This window comes from Platichthys flesus, chromosome 23 (assembly GCF_949316205.1).
Source record: "Platichthys flesus chromosome 23, fPlaFle2.1, whole genome shotgun sequence".
NCBI lineage: Eukaryota > Metazoa > Chordata > Actinopteri > Pleuronectiformes > Pleuronectidae > Platichthys > Platichthys flesus.
This window is the reverse complement of record NC_084967.1, coordinates 3,972,815-3,997,776: the sequence shown is the minus strand read 5'-3', so window position 1 is coordinate 3,997,776 and position 24,962 is coordinate 3,972,815. Positions and strand designations below refer to the sequence as shown.

Genomic DNA, 24,962 nt, shown 5'->3' with positions numbered 1-24,962 from the left:
CCGTTTCTTTTACAACGAGTCTGTGGATTTGATGCTTTAAGGTTGAAACAGGCTTTGAGGCATTTATGGCACTGTTTCAGCGCTCAGATTGACTTTAAATGAGATTGCTCTTTCTTATGATCAAATTACTGGTCCCTGCTCAATGAATAAAAGCAAGCAGTGATAAATTAAATAATCTAATTTCAACCTTTAAATCTCCAGGACAGGGTGACCTAGCCTACTTGCTTTTTTTCTAAATCCAAAGCCTTTTACTTGATGCCACTGAGTTGAGACTTTTATTGGTTGATACCAAATAAAAGTGGTGTGTTCTGGTGCATTTAAATGTGGTTTAATAAGAGGACTGCTGCATATGTTGATCTTGAATTAATGGAAACGATATTTTACTTTACATGCTATGCAAGTTATGTTTTGGGGTAATTTAGAAATGTGTCCTGACATAGTTTGTCCTGCAGGACCTGCACAGACTCCGTAGTTCACAATATTCTCAGCATGGTCTATAACACATGAAGCAGAATATGCATCACAGTGTCAAGTGATCTTCATGGTAGGTTGCTAATTAGTTGTGAAATATATCCCTGAAAAGTTAATAAACATAGCCCCGTTATTTTTCATTTTCAGTGTAGCTCCAGAACGTTTTACAGAAGAGCTACTGTGCCACAAGTTCGAAAGAAAAGTTAATGGCTGTTAGGGAAATGTGTCTTAACACAGTGCATCACACCCTGCTGCTAATGGGCCTGCATAGCTTTTCACTGCCTGAGCTAATCATAAGGTTTCATCTCATAAGTGTACAACCTGTTATGCAGTGAGGTATTTTTCTTCTAATAATCCTTGGTCTACTCGGGTCATAATACTTCTTCATACTCATGTGGCCTCCTTGCTCGCGCAGCCTCCAATAGGTTGATTAGGTATAGTCTCAGGTGGTGGCCACACAGTTTATACCATTGTAATATCCAATATGAAACAGCAATCAACATAAGTGGCTGTTTGCCCTAATCTTGAAAGCATTTTTAGGACAGTGATGTGTTGGTCCACAGCTGCTCTACACAAAATAATCTCTGTACCATCGGGTGTAATTAACAGATGGTCTCACTTGATCATAAACTCGTGTTGAGGCCATCGCTGAGAGTTGTATTCCTGTGGCAGATAGTGGGGTTGAGGCTGTATTTTGTTGTTTTCATTTGCAGTAGCCTTTTGTGTGCCTCATGTTTGGGCTTCAATCAGCTCCATTTCCCATTAGTGGTCAACTTGGGAATCCTGAGTTTCTATTCCTGGTCTTGGGGCAACCTATTCGCTTTTTGGGTGCAGATTTTTCAGGACTTTTTATTGTAAGTCTCTTGGTTGTATTTGGCCTTAGAATTTATTTTGTTTTGTTCCAGAATAGCTGCTGACAGACTGTTGACTAACTGGGGAGTCTCAGTTTGCATTAGAAATTCAGTTTGTTTTCTAGTAGATTCCTTTTATGGACATGTGAACTTTTGACCTGACAGTAAATATACTAAATATTCAATATGTGTTTCTGTTTGAGCAAGGAGTGCGTCAAATCTGAAACTGAGACAGGCACCGCCATACAAACGTGGGACACAAGAAGATAGTGCTTCCAACACATGTTAATCTTTGGTCTAATCATGATGGAGTGATGCCGCTTGCAGTTTAGGTTAGGCTAGTTTTATTAGCTCAAGATGGAGAATAATGCTTAAAACACATGAACTCATTAAACAACTTGGATGAGGATTTTATCAGAGTGCACAATATCTGTGACTTTTATGTGGTCACTGTTGTCATATAAGGAGATAGTTTAGTCTGTAATTCTAGCTATGACTTGTCAGACGTCCCGTTTAACAACCCTTTATCTTACATGGGGTGTCTAGAAACAGATGGCAGGGATCCACTCGATGTCCATCTATCCATCCATATATCTATCAATCCTTCCATCCACTAATCCGTTTTTTCATCCATTCATCCATTCATCCATATATCCTATTCCTATGAATGCAATATCCCACTAACAGCTTGAGAGAATTTTCTTCAAATTTGATAAACAACGAAACTGAAGGCAGAGACAAAAAGAGATATTGAAGTATGAATCTTTCAGGACTCTGTTGGGAATGGAGCTGACACTGGCTGATCCTCCGTTCTCCACTGCTTTCCACATGAAACTGGATGTTTACTAAAGCCCTGGAGCTAAAACACCTTTGCCTGGGTGGTAAAAGGAAGTGGGGGATAGTGAATAGGTTTCTGTTTTCAGTTTTTGTCATCTTTGCTGTGGCAGAAACAAAATAAATCCTTCGTTGTGCTTCTGTGCAGCCTGTTTTGTTCTGAAATGTGATGATGAGTAGGCTCGACGTTGGATTGGAGTCCAATCTTTCGAGCTACCCATCCCACATGAGGTTAAGGGCATTTTGAAAAATTCAGTTCTTTTCTATGCAAAAAAGAACTGCTGTGAAAACAATTGCAAGGCTTTGATTATTTAATGTCAACATATTGTAAACTTTGACCATAAATATGATTGAATGAAGTGAAAAATAAAAAATTTGATAACATATTGCTTCTCCCTTCTCATGACAGATATGCAGCTGTCAGAGCGGCGCTGACAGGCCTGACTCTGGTTTAACACGACCATGGACTCCTCTTCTGATTCCCAGCAGGAGCCTGAGAAAACTTTGGTGAGTCACTGACTTATATACAGTTTTACAGTCACACTTGAGCATGTTTATAATGATGGTCATTCCAAAACAAGAGTCTAACTTGTTGTTCAGGAATTTCAATTTAAAAATACTATATTATAAAATAGTATTGAATAATATTTCTTCCGTCACATATCCAGAAAACATCACCACTATATGAAGCCATAGATGTTCTGGCTTTAAAAGAAGAAGCAGAGAGTTAAAGACGTGCACACATTGGTGAATGTGTTCAGATCAAGCCGGTAATCTTGAATCCACCCACCCTGCCTCATTGCCTCGTCATTGTCCCTAATAATTGGTGGTTTCACTCAACCTCCATGACTCGAGTCATAAAGGGATCCTGCTTGTTTTTGGCATCAGTGACGGGTTGTTCGCTCATGAGTGCACTCTATGAACCTAAATGATTAGATAAAGGTGCTAATATTACTGACCTGCCACAGACCTGTCAGGCCCTTTGTGGCGGACACTGCACGTTGTTGCTTGTAATTAAGCTACTGTCAGAGTGTGTGTCAGTTGATAGACAAGCTAGTGACTGTCACTTAGGCTGTAGTAGATTAAAGGTCACTGAGGTGTTTTTTAAAGAGGTCCTCTTCCGTAGTAGACGCAGTCAACCCCAATTATTTCTCTTGGTTTTGCTCTATGATGTGAAGCTGTTGCATCATCCTGTTTGGTGTTGCAGGTTGACAGTCAATAGGTATATTTTAATATGTTAAACTAAAATGATAACGCTGTTATAAGATTAATGAACCTTCCGTGCCTACGATAGTGTAGAAAAACGAGTATCGCACAATTTTGCCGTTGAATTGTTAATAAAGTTTTCTTCACGTACATGCCTTCTAAGTTTCTTTCACAAACATTCAGTCTCTAGAACGCACTTTTTAGATCCGAGCATTGTTAGGCTACTTTTGCCCTTTCATTTCACCGCAATCATAATCCTCAGTTCCCTTTTTTCGCAATGAGCAGGAGGGCAATTATAATTGCTGATAACTGGGATGATAACGGTGTTCCCACAGGCCTCCACACACAATGACACACAATTGGATGGAACGGGAGCTAAGAGCCATTCCCTACTTCTTTGAGTCTTGCTCCGAGTGGGAGTAAGTTTTAATAACATTCAATCTCTGTTATTAATGCAAGCTAATTTCTCACCCTGCCCCCGCCTGGAGTCTAATTTAGTGGCTGCATAATGAAACTGCTGATGCATAAATCTGCTTGAAATTGGTTTATTTTTGGAATGCTTTTTTTGAGGCCGGTTGAATTGAATTTGATGAACATGTACCTCTTTGTGACTAAGCAATAAACCTTCTTTTTGGAGGTTGCGGGACAGCGTGTTATCACTTGATTGCAGATTATAAGCGACATGCAGTGCCAGGATAGTGTGGGACTTAGACTGTGGGATGTATTGTGTCGCTGGCATATCCTGCTGTTTGCTGAAAGGGCCCGTTGGTGGAGAGGATGAATCCCAACCCCGAGATGAAAGACTCTGGGAAGTGCGCCAGGTGTCTGCTGCTTCTCCCCTCATAGTCAGGAGACGTTTCAGGATGGTTTATGGCAGAATTCGCCCCCTATCCCCTCCTTCTCCCCTCCCGCTTCAAACGTCCACCACCATTCAGTCCCCCTGTCATTTGCATTGTACATACTGTAATGAAAGTGCTGGCGACCTGCTGTTCCCAATAGGCAGCCGTGAAAAGGCGAATAGACAGCCATTATGCACTCAAACAATAGTTTTTGAGGTGGCTTAAAGATAAGAAAAGGGGATCTGCAAGATCACTGACTGAGGGGATTTCAGCAGCTAAAATGGATGATAGGGAAAAGAAATTCATCCAAGATGGCTGTTGACTCGTAAGACATTTGTTCCAGTAAAGCTTTGCAGGTGCCAACAGTAAAAGACTTGTTGGGCTAGTTACCAGAGTGAATGCGAGTCAGGATATTGCTGGGAAAATATATGAAATCAGCTATCTTTCATCGATTTAAAAAAAGAAAACAAAATCTTCAAAAGTCCTAGCACGACAACAAGATTTTTTACTGTTCCTATCTGGTGAATCCACACCACAGATCAACACCACCAACCCTTCTCTCAACACTGATCAGCCCTCGACAAATGACCAGTGCACTGCATCTTTAGCAACCTGACATTATAATACAGGAATTGAGTTTGCAATACTTTAATAAGTTGGAAACTAGTAGATGATTATGTCCCAACTGTGCACTTTTTTTTACTGCCCATAAATACCCCTGTCCGAGCAGGCTAAGATTTCTATGATAATAAAAATCGACAAATGGTGTAACTCTGTAATGGACTCTTCTCATGCGTGACTGGATGCTTTCTGCCGCTCAATGAATCATCAGTTTGAAAATTACACTGATATTAAATATTGCAGCGTCTAAGGTTTGCCCAGGTTTGTAAAGTCAAGTTTATTCCATGAACACTTTTAATTTGCAACAGGACCTTTTAGGGATAATGCTGTCCATTTGTCACGCCACCACTTTGGTTCAGACCAAAATCTGAGTTGTAATAGTTCATAAATAATAACTTTTCATGAATTTGATCTTCGTGATCCACCAGCTTTTCATCTAGTAGTCTAACCTATGCTGTAAATTTGTTTTTAACCAAGAGTACATAATAAAAAGCAGTAGCGATAAAGACATGCAAGAAACTGACAGTAGCTCTCCACATGCTCCGCTATTAAGAAAGTTATCACTAACTGTCAGAGCTACAGTGAGTACTGGGTCTTTGTTCTTAGACCTTCAACACCACACAGTGTGACAGGAATAAGCTGCAGGGGGCCGCAAGAAACCAGAGGTGAGAATTGGCTTCAGGCTGCTCTCAGGGATTGAGTATCTGAGGCGGCATCAACTACTGTACATCAATGGTGAGTGTCACGATGCTGTTGACAGAGCTGAGCTGACAGCCCAGGCTGATGAGACGCAATCTCACCTCTAAAGCAAATGAGTTAGAGTAAACAGGAAAAGCAAGCGTATCCTCAACGGCTTTAGCTTGGCCTCAGACGTGGGCAAACTGCAAATGAAAGTCTGAAGATATACAAGCTTTTAGAAAAGGACTTGACAACGTGAACTTCAGATACTGTGGAGCAAGTTGCAGGATGATCTGGATTTGTCATAAGTCGGCAGAAATTTGTCCCCCGTTTTTCCATTAAAGATAAATCACTCTATTAATCGGGCAAAAGTGGTGGGTGGGCTGTTAATTTGAGGACATTAATCAAGACAGTATGGATTATTTTGGCACCTAGGGTGTAGTGGAAGTAATGCGTGTGTTAACTCTTTAGATCCAACCTATTACAGTGTTGTTCTCTATTATAGGACCCATAGGACCATATTAAACTTGCTCAAAAGACATTAAGTTCTCTGTTCTTTTCTGGCGTGATCGATCAGTGCACAATGAATTAAAAGGCACAGTCACATCCCTTTTGGAGAATATAGTGTCTTTTGATGCTAACATCACGTGTATCATCACTAGAGCTGCAGTTATGATAAAAGAATATATTTAGCTAAAGAACTGAGATGAATGGCAGCCTTCCTCGCAATCATACAGTGCACCATACTATTATTCGGTCCACATGTAAGCTAAAGCTATCATACAATGGTACATGCAGCCCTATATACAAAAGTGTCCACTGAAAGTCATTCAGGCATTCATAAATACCCTCCATTTATCATGTCGTATATATTATCTCATACCCTACTCTGGCTTTGGAGCAATATACCTCTTGTTGTGGTTTGAAGTGCAGAAGGAACATAGGAAAACAAGGTTATGTGCATAACCCCTGTGTTTTGAGCGTGAGTAACATATCTCACTGTGGAAGCCTAGTTTAAACAGTGAAACAGACGCCATGACGTAGAGTTGAAAGCTGAAGCTTAACATTCAGAACCTGAGTTGATTATGTCATATATGAGAAGCGTGTCTTCAAATTATCATAGATTCAAAAATAAACAATTTTGTGAGTATTAATCGTTAATCCCTAGAGTGTGAAATGTTAATAAACATTGAGCTTATGTCTCGGTTCAGCTACGTTTATTAAATGAAATACCTAGATTTTGAGGTTACCTAACAGCACCATGTCTTGGCGACAGCATGTTCAGGGATGTTGCTTTTCTTTCTTTTTTTTAACCAGGGATGTGTCTAATTACTGGGGAGAGTGTCGATGACAGTATTCTGCCTTATTGGATGGTGATGTTTCAGGTGCTTTTTTCTGTTTGTGGTGTTTCCTGTCTTTCTCTGGCACGGTTAGCTTTAGGCTGAATTAACTTGGAGTAATCCCACACTCTTTCAGGCTGCAGAAAACAAGGATTTAAAGTCAGCCAAAGTAACGCCACACCGCCAACGTTTCATTTCCTTATTCATAATGCTCCAGTCTGTTTGACTTCTGCAACCAAAACAACAGCGATGGTACAGTAGTTGTCAGCCCACTTCACCAATCCTACCGGGGCCAGCTGGTCCTGTTCTGGGACATGGTCTATCCGCTTCTTAAAATAATGCCATGCAATTGGTTTGTAATTACTCTGTTTGCTTGATGTGAAAGTTGTTAAGTAGTGTATCTTTTCAATTAAACTTAATTTAAGTTTGACCTATCCTATAATGTTTAGCATTAGTAATGTTTATATTATCCGGAATTTTATAAAGACAAATCGACCACAATTGCCACGTCAGCACTAAAGAGTACTTAAAGAACAGTAAAGTTTACATTCATTGTTATAAATACAACATTCTACAGAGGTGGAACTCTACTTTGAAACTTGTCTGGTGTGAAACGTAATGACATTCAAACAGATGAACATAGAAAATCACCAGTTCCCCATGTGGTAATGAGGACGTGTGACCATATAGTTATTTGTGGGATCTAAAGCGGGGGAAGTTGTGAATCACTGAGCAAGTCCCCTTTAAATACACCTTTAGAATTGAGGCTCTGCTTCTTTCAACATTACTGAGTTGCCGTATTTGCCCAATAAAATAAATAATAAACCAAATTTGCCGTAATCAGAAAACTTACTGTGGCTTTTGGTGCTCCTTACAGAGTAACTCTCATAGATGGGTGCTTTTTTCCCCCTTCTTTTAGAAAACATTGTCCAATCACCGATTGAATCACACAGCGGGAGTTTCCTGCCTGCTCCTGAGCTCTTTAGACTAATTAAAGTGGCCACTGTTCCATCACAAGTTTTACATTTCCGGCTGTGGTCGGAAGTTTGTTTGTTTAGTTGATTTGACTATTTTCAAACTCCTTGAAGGGTAATTTTTGCTTGCGCTGACACCTCCAAGCAGCGATGCAAGGAACAGGCCTTTTTTGTCAAGATGGAAATAATTTCTCAAATCGAACCTAATGAGGTGAGTCCCGGTTCTCTCCCTCAGTTGACTGGATGTAGAGTGAACCATTACAACTCTTTCTTTGTGGGATTGTTAAGAAAATAAAAAATTCCTTTCTCAGGACAGAGGCTAAAGTTTCATGCATCACCCCGTCTGTGGAAAACCAGTCTCCAGAATTTTCCTTATCAGATGTGCCCTTTGATTCACCTCTCCTACCCGCCTCTTACAAGCTACAGCCAGTAGCATAAAGTCTGCAAACAATCAATTCATCTATTGAACCTTATTTGTTTAGCATCTCTCATTTAGGTTAGGACCTGTGTACTTATTGACAGTGAAATAAAGTAATAGTGAAATAAAAACTAAAATAAAAATCTGTTTTTCCTTGGTAACAAAACCTATTGGTGCTCAAATTAACGTTATATACTTTTTTATATAGTTCTAAGATTAAATTGTCACATTGTGATTTTATGGGGGATTATGTGCCATTCTCTTTATTTGGCATGTCTACTTGTTCACAGTCACCAATAACGTTTCAAGCAACCTGGTGACACATTTCGTGAGAACTTCAGAAAGTTACTCTCATGTAGTTCCATCTCTGAGAGCAGACCTTGCAGATGTTTCATGCTAAAAGTGTGTGAGTATTAAGAACAATTTTGAATTGAATGTTGACGCACTTTGAAAAGTAAACACAGAACATTCCAATTTCAACCTGCCAGAGGAGGCTAAATCTCTTTGTTGATGACACTCAACTTTATCCCTTAGATAGTTTTTTTTCAGACGTGCAGGTATGTATCCAATAAACAATCACGCATTGGTGTAAATGTCCTTATTATTAGCCGCCAAAAAGGAAACACAGAACAACAATTAAAGCTGAATACATTGACAAAAGTTTTAAAATGATCCGACATCTTCGAACTGGAACTTTCTGAGGGTGATCTGGCACAACCATGGGCAACATTTGGGTTTCTTCCACTCTGGATCCCAGACAGATTGAATTTCTTTCTTTCAACTTGTTCAGCTTCAGTTAGAGCCAGCGTCTACTATGTTTATGCTTAATGTAAATTTACTTGAACCCCCTATCCCCCAATACATCTGCCCTCTTCATTTTTTCTCACCTACCCCTCTCACTTCTTCCCCAACTGAATATCAGATTTGTGGAGAAACCTTAATACATTCGTTCATCCGTCCTCATGTTCGATCTTTTTCTATTTTTAGGGGAGGTTATGTTCAAAGTTGGCTAACATGCATCCCATACACTCATGCACACACTCTTGATCTCACTCTGCATTAATTGAAATTGACTGAGAACCATGCAGTGGTACTCGCGTCAAATCAAGAGTTTCCTTGGCAAAGACAAAGAGGGTGACTCACTATTTGGAGCAGCTTCACACAGAGGCAAGAAAATGATTATTGATTTCTGAATGAATTGACATTTGCCATTATTTTTGGCATTAAAAACAATAGCTTATTGTTAGCCTTGCGGGCTTCTCGTCGACCTGGCAGCCCAGAATGCCTGTAAAACTGTACGGCAGTTGGTAATTGCATCTGCATTAATGACTCCTTAATATGTGGATACTGTAAGGTCATTCTTACATGTTGTTGTATCTTTAAATTACCCTTGTTCTGTGTGTGGTAAGCAGTTAAGCGGGTAAATGGAAACAGCCGCAGAGTAGAAGCATTAAAGTTTACGTTATTGGGCCCATAATAAGGTCGTAGGGCGGCTGCGTCGTGCATGCTCCCTCCTCTGGGGTGATTTTCCATGATGGCTGTGGAGATGGGCTTGGTGGCTTTGGTTTATTGGTGCAGAAGGGCCTCAGTCAACAAGAGCACGAGGAAGAGCTTTGTGGTTATAGTAGCTGCGCTCCAGGGCACCCACACAGCTCTGAATTGCACCAATAACCGCTCCAGTACACTAGATTTTGATTGTTGCGCTGACTTCAACTCTCTCTACAACAGCGACAACATCTTCTTTGTTTTTTTGGGTTGGGTGGTCTTCTGGTGGTTTGTGTTTCAGATGATATTTGCCTGACAAACATGATGAAAAGAGTTTGTATTGTACTCAAAATGCCTGATAGAGGGTTCATAAAGACAAAAAAGGAATTGTAGGAATTGAAGGAATAGGAGGGATGGACAGACGGATGGACAGAGTACTGTGAGGCCAGATAAAAGCTGCATGGGAAGGAAAACAAATTCCAGTGATCTAACAAATGTAGAGAGTTGGACAACAAGAAAATGATGGAGGGGTCAGAATGATTAGATAAAAGATCAGGAATGACAGGAAACAGCGCTCTGAGAGAGAGAGAAAGGGGAGAGAGATAGAGAGATGTTTGAATTCTCTCGCATGCTTGTTCTCTCTGCCTTTTCTCCTCCCTTCACTGTTTCGTGTGTGCGTGTGCGCGTGTGGGAAAGAGACAGGGCTGAGCTCAGTGGCTTGTCGTACCAGGTTTAGTTTGACAAAGACGCAGCAGCAGCGACAAGCTCACCTCCTTCGAACCGGGTGACACACGGTACGCATTTCCTCTTTTGTCTTTTCTTGTATTTGAACATTGTCCTTTAAACTGTCAGTACAGGAAGCAGGGGTCACCGTTAGTTTTTTAAGCTTTAGACTTGGTGATACGCCTCCATTTTTGAGTCTACGGTGTTGTTTCCACTCCAGCTTGGTATTTGCTCAGTGTGTCATCCCTGAATGAAGGCTGAACACTCACTGCCACACTTTGCTCAAGTGCTACGTGTACAGCTAACACAGATCATGCTGTTTCTGTTAGTACAGAGGGTTGGAAGGCTGAATATTTGTCCTCGTGCAAATAGGGAGGGCTGCTGCAGGCAGATACCCAAGGAATGGATCTAATCGAGCTTAATGGCAGAGAGGGGAAGTCTGTCTCTGGTTGCTTGCCACTGAGGAAGTAGCCGAGTCTAGTACATTGTAGAAACATGATAGCTCCTTAATGCAACACTCTCAAGTACCAATTAAAACCCCGATGGGGCTGACAACAAAATTTAAATGAAATGTTTTTATTTTTATGTGGCAATCCTAACCCCACACAAATTAACTGTCAAAATGGCTATCAGTTTTCCTAATTGCCACCTTAATGTCTGTCCAGGGCTTATTTGAATAAGGCGAAATGAACCATGAATAACAGCATCGAAGAATGGTAATTTTTGTTGTTGTTGTCATGTGGCCCCTTCCACCACCACCACCTCAGAGGCTCTGCAGGAGTCTTGGCTGCAGCTGAGAGAGGCAGACAGTGGGGCTGAATTGGGTCTAATCAGATTTATAGTACTAGCCGAATCCTGTGTTCATTCATTCTGAACAGCTGCTGGAGTCCGGAGATGGCCTTAATGTAACGCTGCATCCTCCAACAGGACGTGGAATCATTTTTGAAAAAGTATTGAGCAACAGCCTTACGTGACTTTTCAGTTTTGACCGCTAAAACACTACATGTCCTGCATCCAAACTGTTACTTAAGTAGAGTTGTATGATACATATAAATAAATAATTTGTAAAAGTACATGCTAATGCCTTTTGTTCTATTATTGCATTATTGTTATTATTACAATAATATGACACTGAATGTTAGATGAACCTATATCAGTGCATTGTATTGCATTTATATGCGTGTGTGTTTATTAAACTAGTAGTACCTGAGTAAATATATAAATATATATATCTGCAGTTTTTGTTACTTTAGAAGCTAACAACCAGGTCGTTCCTTATCCTGCAAAGGTTGGATCAGCTCAAGAAAACCGCCCTCATTCAGGCCCACACAGTCCCCATATTTCTGATGCTATTATTAATATTATACTGTTTCTAGGCTCTGAGAATGACAAAGAAAACCTTAAGACTTCATCTGACATCATTATTTATTAGCTGATCATTTTAGATCCTTAATATTGTTACACCCCTTCCTTTTAAGAGCAGTTAACCTGTCTCGTCTATGCTGGCCCTGAACCCTGAGCCCTCCTGCAGTGATGAAACTGACACTTCTCTCTGTGTGAGGGCCACAGACACACCCGGCGCCCCCCCCAGCTCTGTTTGTTGAAATGCTACCGTCTAATGAAATGCTGTCTGTGGGAGGTCAAGTGTCCCCCTTCTCAAGTCCCTGCTTCTTTCTCATGTAACATAAAACGTGCACAAGATGTGATTGTGCAAGAGACTGTAGAGCCTATAAACAACAGCAGGCATCCGTCTTTACCGTGGAGAGAGAGGATGAAAACCCCAAATCTCTTTTGATTGCTCTTGTTTGCCTACGTGTCGAAATATGCTCTGCTCCTGTGAATTATCTCTTCATGGATTTCCTGTCTGACCTTACAAGGCTACTGATTTCCTCACTGTCTTCCGCAAGCTTTTTATTGTGGATTTAAACACCGATTTCAGACATTAATCCGGAAAGGGTTTCTTTCAGAATCGCAGAACTACCTTGTCACCACAGTCCTCCCCAAACAGATAGCGCACACATTTCATGGTGTTTCCAAGAACCCTTTCCCAGGGTTTAGATTGTAGACATTGTCTTTGATGGATTGTCACTTAGTAACAATGAATCACTAAAGTACTGTCTACTGAAAGCCTCATCATCACTAAGAACAGCTTGTTCTTGTCTTTTCATATTGAAGCGCTACTTTAAAAACCATTAGCTGTCAAGTTGAAGTTTATCGCAAGGATAGGCTGGTACATGTTGTTCTCAGTGGACAGCATTTATCAATTGTGGTCATGTTATGAAAAAACTTCAGAAAGGGAAAGTTCCTGTAAAGTCCTCAGCTGCATTTAGCACGTTCCTTATCAGTTGATCACTAAATCTTTTCTCATTAAACATCCATTATCCATGGGTATCAAAGCAGGAACCTATTGATGGCTTATTTTTCGATGTTTTATATAACCAACAAATCGAAATTATAATCAGCAGTCTAATCAACAATGAAAATAGCCATTAGTTGTGGCTCTACTTTCGAGCAGCAAACAGAATCAATACAGGGACCAACATTAGAACACTAATTCAATGTATCACACTAATCATCATGAGCAGTGTTTGGGTTTCACAGTCAGCCAATAGCAAACTGTTTTCAACTCCTCGATGATGGCTCCCTGTTCTATACACTTGCTGCAGGCAGAGTTTTGTGAGAAGCTCCACTGACTTAACTACTTTCAGGATTGTTGCCTTTGTTTCCCAGCAGCCTTTGCACATTCATCATATTCTGCCCACATCGTTATCTGTGTTTATTTGAATCTTAGGCCAGACCAGAGGAAATATCTGCAATAGCTTGTTGAAGGTTTTGGAACATGTTTTATTTATGGGCATGGTTACAAAGTGCAGAAGTGATCAAATAGTTGACAGATCAGTCCTGCACAGTGTCACCGTGATGTCAACAGGGACCATGAACGAAGTGTGAACTGCAAGTCCTCACCTGCTTTGCATCTGTCTTTCTACACAGGAGACACAGAAACCTGAAAACGATGAAACACATCTTGAAATAAATTGCCTCCTCCATCTTCCTGCCAAGGTTTGAAATCCACAAATACTTTGTGTCTCACAGTAAATACAATTTGTTTCCTTGGCTTAAGTATGACTGTGGATGGTATCTTGGCAAATGGAATCAGCCCTACAGTCAAAGTGTCCGGGGCATGTTATTTATGGTGTTGATTGCACCTCCGGTCTAGCTGTAAATCTGCCACCATATGGACAGCAGCACAAGATCTATAACACACACTGTATCTCCCTCCCTGCCCTGAGTCAGGCTGTGGACATTATGGACCCGCCCTGTGATGACAGATGTGTCCCTTCTTTGATGGATAAAACCACTCTGACACTGCTGCATGCTGCCATCGACTTCGTTTTCACACCCTGCCTACCCTGCAGAGGAGGATGCTTGGGGTTTAGTGAAAGCTGTGTTATGTTGTTTTGACACATATTGCAGTAATGGCTACAAAATGTAATATTGTGCAGAGGAGGGTTGCTCTATTGCATTCCTTGGGCATTCTCTGAAAACACCAAAAGCTTATTGTTAACATGGAAGGTATTGAAACCAGACAGAATCCCATTTTTTTTTCTTCTGTTTCAATTTATCCAGCCCAGTATTTTATCTGCAACATTTTGTTTAACTTTGTATTTTGAAGCCATTTTTCATCAGGAGAGCAATCTGCACAACCTTTCAGCAGGGATTGCTTTCTGTCCGCTTGCATTCTGTCATATGTTGATGTTTTCATGCTCCATGTGGCAGGCTTGACTTTGAAGAGAGGCTGCAAAGGGCTGAACTGCATACAGTGTTTTTCCCCCCCTCTCTCTGTGAGAACAGCCTCTAAAAAAGATGTAAATAAGCAAGATTCATCATCTGTGCCCTGCGCATTCCAGTATTTAAATGAGGGAAGGCAGTGGTATTAGATGAGGTGACTTACTACTGGGTGTAGCAGGATATTCACTATGCTGGTACATTAAGACTGACATGGGTAAATTATGTAAAACTGCCTACATCTAATATTCAGTGTCAAAACTCTTATATTTGATACCTTATTTTCGTATCAATATTTTAGTGTTTATCCATAAAAAGGACTCATTGCACTTGTTATGACATAAGCATTCGCTGAAGCAATTGTTGTCTTCTCCATTGTTGTCCCAATTCCAGCGGATGTTTGTACATGATCTCAGGAGAATGCATCCTATTTCACATCCACTAATGCAGTCATTTGTGATCATTCTATTGTTCACAGAGGTAGTAGATTTCTATTTACCGTTAAAGCATCTGGACCAATAAGGAACCTTTAATCGTGATATCCAATCTGAGTCCTAGCTTGTACTGTATTAGGTTTCTTTATTAAGCCAGACTCAGACAGGGCACAGAGGTTAAAATAAGATACCTTCATATGATATGGGCTCCCTGGAAACTACAAAATAGATGTCTTCAGTTTATTTACAAGCTGTGTGTTTGAGTCATTTTAGGTGTTGATTAGAATTAAATCTCTCTGAAAGGTTCAAACCACATTGGATGGATTTACCCCTCTGAATCCTATTGCTAATTCCGCATAGAGCATATACAGTGTACAACGTCTCACATGTATCACATATGCAGCAGTTAATAGCCTCAGAATTTATAAAGCTCTTTGCCAGGCTTTATAAACACTGCTGATTAATCCAGTGTCACAGTAGCGGCTGTAAGAACCTTCATTATAGTGTGTGGTGGTAGGCGGGAGGCTTTTCTTATTAACCTAAGTGCATTCACTTCTATGGCACAAGACCCAAAAAAATATTCGGTCAACTATATACATGAACATGTCGAGTCAGTGTTTTTATCAGCTATTTAACTTTGAAGAGTTAAAGAACATTTTTGTAAGGCAGAGTAAAATGTCCATCATTTTACTCCAGAGGGGATATCGTGATTACCACAGCAGAGTGGGACATACAAAGAATGACTGAATATATAAATGTAGGTAATGATATTTTGGTTGAAAGCTGCTGTCAACAACAGGAATGAATGACCCAGCAGCCGGATCAGTTTCACAGTTTGAATGTGTCTTTCAGCTCATTGTTTTGGTCTTTAGCAATTTAAGCAACTTTTTCACATTCAGATATCTCATCAATGTTGTATTCATCAGGCAGCTATTTGTTATTTAGAAGCTTAGAATGACATATCAAGTAGCAAACAGCAGATAAAGTAAAGACAAAGTAAGCAGCTAGCTACAGCGTGGAGCATTTATTTGCTAAAGCGCTTTTCCCACTGAGCTAGTGAAAAGCAAAGAGAGCTTAAAGAAGAGTGAACATTAAATGAATATATGCAATATGACTAGAAAAGTTATTTGAAATGATAAATCATTGTTTGATTGTGTCAATACTGTGTTTACAGCTTTTTTGTTGCCGAACAACAAACAGATTTAAGTTAAAGCTGCACAAACTGCTATAGTTACGCCCGACTTTGTTGGCTTAATTATATCATTGATCACATATATCAGAATAACCCCTTCTAATGGAGAGTTTAGTTTGCCAAACCTCCCTTTGGCAATGTATCTGATGTCAGATGGTATTGTTGATGGTGATACTACTCTCAGATGCTTCACCAAGTTGTGGTGAGTCAGTCTTGAATGAGGGATGAATGTTTGGGTTTATTTATTTTTTCCATTTATGATTTATCTTTCGTCCAGGATGTCCATGAAAACACTGTCATAGGGTGAACTAAACAAATAGCTGTCAGTGATGACACAGCTGTTCATCAGCAGTCTAGCACCTAGACCAGCGGTTGGCAACCTGCGGCTCCGGAGCCGCATGCGGCTCTTCAGCCCCTCTGCAGTGGCTCCCTGTATAGTGCATGTTGCGCATATTTTTCGCGAACTTTGAACTTAACGAATCAGTTCTTTCATATGATGAACGTGAGTAAACATCACGTTCACATACATTTTTTAAATAATCATCGTATCAGGCCATCATGAAATACCAGGAGCGGGTGAATGTGTGTGTGCGCGCTCCCAGATAGCCGACACACACACAGAGCCGGGGCTCCGCCCCCCGCCCTGAGCTCCGCTCACTCGCTCAGAGACATCGTAGCTCGTTCACGTAGAACAGCCTCTCAGTGACTGACCGGCTGCTTCTCAACAGTGGAAACAGTTAAAACAACGAGTTTCTCTGGTCTCAGCTGATCAGAGATCAGCGCCTAACGTCGGGTTCACACCGGACGCGTGTGAACCTGTCCGGTGTGAACTCGACGCCGAAACGATCGCTGCACGGCGCGAGGCAGGGGGCGAAATGGCTCTTTCGATAGTAAAGGTTGCCTACCCCTGACCTAGACAGATGTTGCTCTCCTCTTCTCTGAGTCTCTTTTTCTTTCCGTTGTCTTTCCTTTACCCATTTTTTGTCTCCTTTTTTCCATATCAAAATGTATTCATGACCTACACTATCTTGCTCACAGTCTGTGGAGGGGGATTTGTTGGAAGTTAGAAGGAGCTTAAATACAGAGAACAGTCAATTCAGTATTTCAACAGCATTTTTGTTTTGCCTTCATGGCATAGTTTTTTAATTCCAAGCTGAATTCAATGGGAAAATGTGCCCTCCAGATAAATAATAAGGGGGGAAAAACTATGTTGTTGTTATATCTTTTTCCCCTGCTGCTATAAAGAAAGTGGGTCAGAAATCTGCTTCAAGTGATGTTTAAATGTTATGTAATATGTCATGGCATTTTATTCTGTGTAAGCACTCTTCATCTTTTTAGGGGCAGAGAGAGTGCGCTGTGTTTAAGGCTGTGTTTCCTGTTTAGGTTTGGAGGCTCTGGAGGAGATGTGGAGAATGTAATATAGGGAGATTGTAGTCTAGCCATCAATGTTATTGATCATTAACTCTGATGCCATTTCAGTTTCATTATAAAATATATTTTCTTATATTACGTTTGAGTTTCACACTTGACAGCTAAGGGGCAGATGACACCAAAACGGCAAATCAGTTCACTACAATACAATACCTTTTATCAGCTCTTACAAGCCTTGGTTACAGGTGATCCACAAAATTACAAATAAAAAACTGGGATGGAGGAAGAAGCTGTTGATTGTTTACAAAGCTTTCTAATATTAAGGATGCATGCTTCCCATGTTATAACTGCTAATATATGGAAATCTTCTTTCTTTTAAAATAAACTCAAGGAAAAACATAAAATTGGTGTTTGGAGATTAAATTGTAAGCAAGTTTTAAAAAAACTTAGATAAAAAGATGAGGTATGTTCGGTTTGTCATGTCCTACAGCTGGAGAGCTTGCATTGCGTAACTTCTAAATCCCTAAGGCCACCTTTGATAGACACATGCCCTGACAGTTAGCACGATATTCCAGCGAGTATCAGCAATGATGCTAAACACGGCTACACACAAAGTCAGCTGCACAGGTTGAGAGCAATGAGCTGTTTGTATTCGAAATATGAGTATGAATGAAAAATACAAGACCCTGGACAGTTGATGTGCCACTTCAATACAAAGCCCCAGAGGTGACTGAAGTATAAACAGTCAGAGCTTCACGCCTGATAAACTGTGACAGTACAGGATTTAATCAATATTATTCATCCGCCATACAGGATCTTGAAAGGAGACTGTGCACCTGTTTGTTTTTTTCTCTCTGTATAATTATAATCGTAACAACGTGACACATTTTCCATCCAAATAATTCAGTCCGCTGCTCTAAAAGCTGCACGACTCCCTCTCTGAAACGCTCATGTCAAACACGGAGCCTTACAAAGCGTCAACATTCATTAAACAGCCATCAACACACTGTAACTGTGTTGAATGTTGTACCTTCAAACTGTTTCTTCCTGCAGTTTCGCTCCAAACTTATCTTTAGCCCTAATGAAATCCACTGCTTTGCCCAATTTGCTCTGGAGCATTATTCATACCCTTAAAGCCATCAGGCATGTCTGCTTGTTGAGATTGTGAACATTTTTCTTTTTTATTACTTTAGCAATTTGTAGAGTTTTAGGCACAGAAACATTTTCATAGAACAACTTAGGTTATTTCAGCCCCTGATGTCATGGCAACGTCTATTTCTTGTTTTGCACCGTTCTGTTTTATTTGATCTCCTCTCTCACCTTGATGAGATAGATAGATGGCTGCAGTTGATGTCTTTCCTATAAAACTATTTGACATTGTGACATTGCAAGCTAACCCTAACCCAGGCAATAAGCAAGGGTTTTTCCATTCATTTGATATATCTTTATTGAATTGATGGTGTTAAAAGCCTTAGAATATAATTTCCAAGTAATATTCTACTCAGCAACAATATCGTTCTGAAATATTATGACAAAAGCACAAGTATTTATGGCAAAGTTACTATTTGTATAAGGAAAATATTAATCTTCCTCAAATAAAAAATTCACAGCTCTCCGCCTCCGCTTTACGTCTATGATTCAGACATAACATGAAATATTTTGGTTTTAGTTCAAAGCATATCCTCTTGTATATTATCACATCAACATGCTGTGTTCTGTAAGCTAAATTATAGGCTGACAAAAGGACCAAACTCATCACTATGTCACCCTATCTTAAAATATGTGTGTTTCCCTACACCTTGAAATAAAGATGACACTGTTTTTGATTTCTTATTGTTAACCCATAGAAGTTGTGTCATGTCCATGCGATGATGCACAATAATACATTTTATTCATACGTCAAAGTTGCTTAGAATAAATATTAAGACTTCTCTTCTGCTGCTGTAAAACAGATCCTTCCTGAGCTAGAGAGGAAATGTAATAACCTGTGTGTCCTTACTGAGAGTCTGTTTGCTTTGAGTCAAATCATCTGACTTTGCCTTCATCAGACACAGCAGGCTCAGGTTTGCTCATTATTGTAGAAATACCTGCTGACACCAGCCTTGTATTCTGTGTTTTCAGTTGAGCGTGACTGTCAAACATGGAAATGTGTGATCACATTCACTAACACCCTGATGCCACTGAATTCTCAGCTCCTTTGCCTCTGCTGCAGGATTCTGTCTTAAATGGAAACACTGCCTCATTGAACCTTTGCTGGGGACATTATGTAAGGGACCATCTGAAACCAGGATTGTGTCACTAGCTATTTTCTCTACAGCTTTTAAAAACGTTTCTAGTTTGCTTTGCCAACAATTATCACAGATGTAACATGAAACTGTTCCTAATGGTTAATAACAACAAGATCACCTGTGTACCTACACCCATACACCTGTTCAAAATATCGATATACAGAGGATTTTATAGATGTAACAGACATGTAGCAAGTTACAATCATATAAGTCTACTTGACAGAAGCTTTCATGGAGGGTTGGTGCACACTCGTGGACATGCTCATAAGATTTTATTGGAGAAAAGATTTGTTGTTTTCTCAAAAAGCTTTTTTGTGTTTTACAGTTTATAGTAACAAGGCCTGACAGTAATCAGAGACAAAAAAGAAACAGTTCCATCACTCCGTTGACTATTGAGCAACGGAGTTAACAGTCAGGAAAGCTTTTCACATGCTAAAATAGGCCTGTCTCATGTCACCAGCTGTGTGACCCTTTACATCCTATCGCCAGAAAAACTCTCACAATTCAAAAATGTATATTATTTGACAATGACACTTTTCACAGCCCCTCACTTTGTCTCACTGTCAGTCCTGTTCCCCGCCCACACCCTCATCTGCATATTTGATCAGTGCTAATGATCAGCGAGGGCTTTTATAAAAAGCCTGGAACAAACACTTCCCATTATAGTTCGTCATTCGAGGAAACTGGTGACAGTTGACAAACTTCGCATGTCTTGTTAAACCAGACAAAGAATATGATTGGGAAAAGGTGTCTAATTTTGGAATTTGACTCAGACAGGAATCATGGAAGCATAATGGTAAAGGTGGGAAAACCTGAGGTGTAGATAAAAGATTATTGATTGGAATCAAGGGAGAGCTGTTTAGGAATCCACACACGCCAGCTCCTCTAACCTCCATGCCCCTGTGACTATAGGTCAGGGTTCTGCCGCTGACAGGGAGTGACCAAAGTGTAAATATGCTCTCCCTCTGCGAGACAATGGGCTGAGCCGAGATTAAATTAGAAAGCCCCTTTGTTGATGCCTTCCCACAAAGCCTTGTTTATCGACCTCTGACGTTCAGTGACAGTTTCTTAATCCGCTCGCCTTATTGTTGTAAGCAGCTCTCACTGTTGTCTATCCTCTCAGCCAGTGGCTCTGACAGTCCGAACCAATCACAACTTAGCATTTTGATCCCCCCCTCCTTCATGATTAACTGAGCAATATCCAATCACTGGCATTGTTTCCTGTTGTAGTCCTCACTGACTGGCTCGTGCCTCTTAAATATGGGCATTAGGGGATCCTTCCCGGTTTCTAGGTATAACTGTGATGTCAGATTTCTACCTTATCCACTGCGGCCTTATACAATGCTGTTATGTATAAATTAGGATCTTGTTAAAGAGTCTCATGCAGACTCAAGGATCTAGTGAAAGATGGGTAGATAAGCAAAATGTTGCAGTATCTCTGCAGCCTCGAAGAGATGTCAGCATGGCTTCAGATGTCATTTGCAATTAATGGGAAGAATCAAATGAAGTTTCCTCTCGATTTAATCTTCAAATTATTTGTGATTAAACAAGAGTTTGAAACAGTTTTACATTAATAAAGTAATTTGACTCAAAACTAAATATATTTTAATAATTGTTAAATGGTTTCAGTGTGATTTCAATATTAATACTAAACATGTTGTGGTTCCAGCCTATCAAATGTGATTTATTTATTGTTTTTGCTGCTGTTTATTTATTCCTCTTGGTTATTTATGTATTTATCCCTCATACTGCCCCGATCTGTTGTCATATTTGTGTCAAGTTGTGTCCCCCGTTAACATTTTGGTTGAACTAATGTATGTTTTGTTTTTTCCTTTTGTTTTCTGTCTCTCGTCTCCTCTTTTTCTTTTATCATTTGTCGTCGTCCCATATGGCTGCGGCTTCTCCCACTGCTGATGCTGTTGCTGCCCACTATCACCAACCCCCCCGCTGCACGCAAACCAACCACTGCCAACATCCGGTCGACATCTGGTCAACCCATGATGGACGTTTCTCCCTCTTGTGCTTTTCTTTTTTCTGTCTCCACCCTTTCCCCCTGCTAGCCCCATGCAGAGTTGAGAGAGCACCATGCCACCTCCGGTAAGCCAGTGACCTTTCAGACCAAGGGATATGCACAGGGGAAGGGCCAGGGCTCGTATTTAGGGGCCAGTTGAACATAAGGGAGTTGAGTGTGAGTGCAAGTGTGAGTGTGAGTGTGAGTGTGATTGCGAGTGCGATTGCATGTGTAGCGCTTCTGCCTCCAAATTTAGTTACTTCTCTTTGTGGGCTGGGTGTTAAAGACATTGTGAAAAAAGAGTTGGGTGTGCAGATACAAAGCAGAAATGTGAAACTCTGTCTTAAAAGTTCCCTCACATTTATTTGTGACACTTAATTCATAGTTTGAATCTTAACCCTGTTTTCACATCTGAATCTGATTATTTATTTTTTACACAAATTTAAACTTGTTAAATCCTAATTTAGATTATTATTATTATTAGGTTTAGTGTTATGCTTTTGGCTTCGTATAAGCATTGTATTGATACATATACGGAGCTTTAAAATTATAACACAATAATTATTGCCATGGGTTAACATATTGCCTGGCAGCTCCATAGGAAAGTGTGTCAGTGCATATGGTGTACAGAAGGAAACACACATTACATGTGCAAAGCTTCATTCACAAACCCACAACGATTTACCTGCTATACACACCCTGCTGTCTGATAGGATGAGCGGATGCTGACAGGGCTGGATAAACTAATGGATTATCTTCTGGATTATAATATATATTTGCCTGCGTGTGCGTGTGTGTGTGTGCGTATGCTTGTGTGTGTGTGTAAAAATCCTACATTCATAGTATGCATTCCACAAAGTTCGTCTAGCTAAGGTAATTTGCAAGACTGAAAGGAGAAATTATTTACTAAACAATATATAAAACATTAGTTTTTACATGTGATGGAAATTAAAAGACAATGAGGATACATATAGGATTCAGACTGAGCTTGATTATATGCATCTTCTCAAGAATAATAATAATACATAAAAACACTTGTGACTGTATCTAGTTATATAAAGTGAGTAGTGTAGTAAAACATGGAACTCAGAAATGGAAATAAAATGTTTGGTACATAACATCTTGTTTATCATTGAAAGAATCATTGAAAGAAGACATAGAAAATAATTCAATAGCTCTCCTTGACCAGGTTGGAGGAGGATGTTTTTTGCACCAGTTAATGAGAGTCAAAGCACAGACTGATACTGTGAAGGCCACTGAGAATATCTTATCTGCAGTGTCTTCACTTGAGGCAAGTTTTCTCAATATGGGAGAGAGGAGGTCCTTGTCTCAGTGTGCCTCAGTAAACAAAGGCCCTGTTCACTCCGGGTGTTAACAACTGTCCTGAGTCATCCGATCACAAGTCGACAGCTCGAAGTTCTGCTGTGAAAGCACCCAAGAAGCATTGAGAACAAGGCGATCACTCAGAACCCAATCGGAGGTCTGGGACTCATGTGGTCACATTCTTTTAGCTGCGTGAATATACATGTTTCCTGATCACATTGAAACACAGCCTACGCAGCTGACCAGCAACAGTTTCACAATGAACCAAATCATTTCACACTTCTCATTTTTGTATCCGTTGACACTATGGTGTTTTACCAATACATTTTATTCATTGTAGAGCTCAGTTCACTAACACACACACCTACACACGTGTATACTCAGACAAATGTGGTCTCTGTGAACAGAAATGTCATACGTGTGTATGATTGTGTGTATTTATTATACAAAACTGTGTCAGGACAAATTAGAGTATGGCGGGCCACCGCAGTCTAAAGATTTCATGAGAAACAATGCGATTATATTTTGAGTGATGTTCACAAATAATTCCTAAGTTTATAGTTGTACATCAGTCTTAGTAAACCTGTAGGAAAAATTTGAATCTGTGTGAATTAAACCTTTTAAGTAACGATATCAGTGGTGAGGTTAAAGACCCTGTCAAATAATAAGTGCTTCTTTGAATGTGTGTGAACAGATTTCAGGCAGAAAACTACTTGTAAAACTCTGTCTTAAAAATAGTTTTAGAGGGGTGTTAATAACAGGTCTGAAGAGTGCCACAGATAAAAACATGTGTTTAAACATCATTCATTTATTTTGGTCCTCTGCCAACCATTACTACCAGAACGCTCCTACTTGTTTCAGTCGCACCAAGTAAACATAAAGAGATGATGAAGCATCCCCACACGTATATTAAAGTTATTAGGACTCATGAAACACATCTTTCATCAAACTTGGATGAAAAATGTTATATCATTTATTAAAACGTGTTATGAAACTGAGGGCTGCAGCTAGCAAATGCTCCACCAGGGGGTTGTGTGGAGATGCTCTCTGATCTCGCACAAGATTGCAACGTCTCTTTATTATTTCATCGCTCATCTGCCTTTCAATCTTCCTCCACCTCCTCCTCTCTGTCCTCTCTCTCCTCCAGCTGCTGTAGTGAGCAGTGATGACACCGTCCTTCTGACCCCAGGCAGGATGAGCCAGCGCCAGGTGAAGGAGCGGGACAAAGAGAGGGAGAAGGAGGCCGGCCTCCAGACGCCCAACAAGGAGCATGTCTCCACACCCTCGGCCCTCAGCCCGGGGGTGAGCTACACCCACGGTAAGATAGACAGTCGGCTGTTTAGAGCACGTGGGCCAGCTGTTAAACTCTATGTAAACTTGTGTCATGATTTGCAGAATATAATCATGGGTTAAACTTATGACATTATTTAATAAATACCCCACCCTGTAAAATCCAACTTTATGATCTGCACTCGCATTCGTTCTCTTTTTATTGCACATATCACACATGTGCAGATGATTGAAATATCTTATTATGAAGGAAAAACAGCAATGTGGCAAAAATAAACAAATGTTTCCCTGGTCCTTCCCTGTCTACCATTGGCTTTGTTTGAGAAGGGCTTCTCCTGTTTTCTCAGTGTATTTCATTACACTTTTGTGAGACCATTTTCCATTTGATTCCATTTGTCCTGTTTACTTGCTGTTGTTCATGGAAACACACAACTGATGTGGTGATCACTTTGTAACGTGTATTTCCTCTGGAGTCAAAACGCACTCCACACTCTGTCTGAGTTTCTTGCTTGAAGAAAATATGTCGGAGGCGTTTCTGTCTCTCCAGTTTTAAGCTGCTGTTGATAAAATGTATCACTTCCTGCAGATGTTTCACATCTAAGCGAGAAAATGTCAAGACTGGAATAATAAACTAGAAGGGCACCCAGTTGGCCCAATAATCCCCTTATGAAACAACATTTAAATTCACCAGACTCGCATTTTCATTTGGATCTGCATCATAGTTGCACACAATCATACCAGTGTTTTTTTTTTTGTAATGCTGCTAATTAACTAACAAACAAACCAACCAACAAACAGACAGGATTAAAAAACATAAACCCCTTGGC

At 40.2% G+C, this 24,962-nt stretch overlaps 1 protein-coding gene across 4 annotated transcripts in view; it reads left to right on the top strand.

The window, feature by feature from the left end:
* Positions 1 to 24,962, top strand: part of osbpl8 (oxysterol binding protein-like 8) — an 81,591-nt gene that overhangs the window by 21,066 nt on the left and 35,563 nt on the right. For 2 of the 4 annotated variants that reach the window (XM_062382708.1, XM_062382707.1), the window contains exons 2-5: positions 2,566 to 2,663; positions 13,432 to 13,500; positions 21,572 to 21,608; positions 23,993 to 24,163. In XM_062382708.1, the coding sequence (XP_062238692.1) occupies positions 2,619 to 2,663; positions 13,432 to 13,500; positions 21,572 to 21,608; positions 23,993 to 24,163 (322 nt within the window). In that variant the 5' untranslated portion in view covers positions 2,566 to 2,618. Of the gene's footprint in view, positions 1 to 2,565; positions 2,664 to 10,437; positions 10,512 to 13,431; positions 13,501 to 21,571; positions 21,609 to 23,992; positions 24,164 to 24,962 lie in introns of those variants that run through there. The other 2 variants (XM_062382710.1, XM_062382709.1) reach the window with 2 other exon arrangements.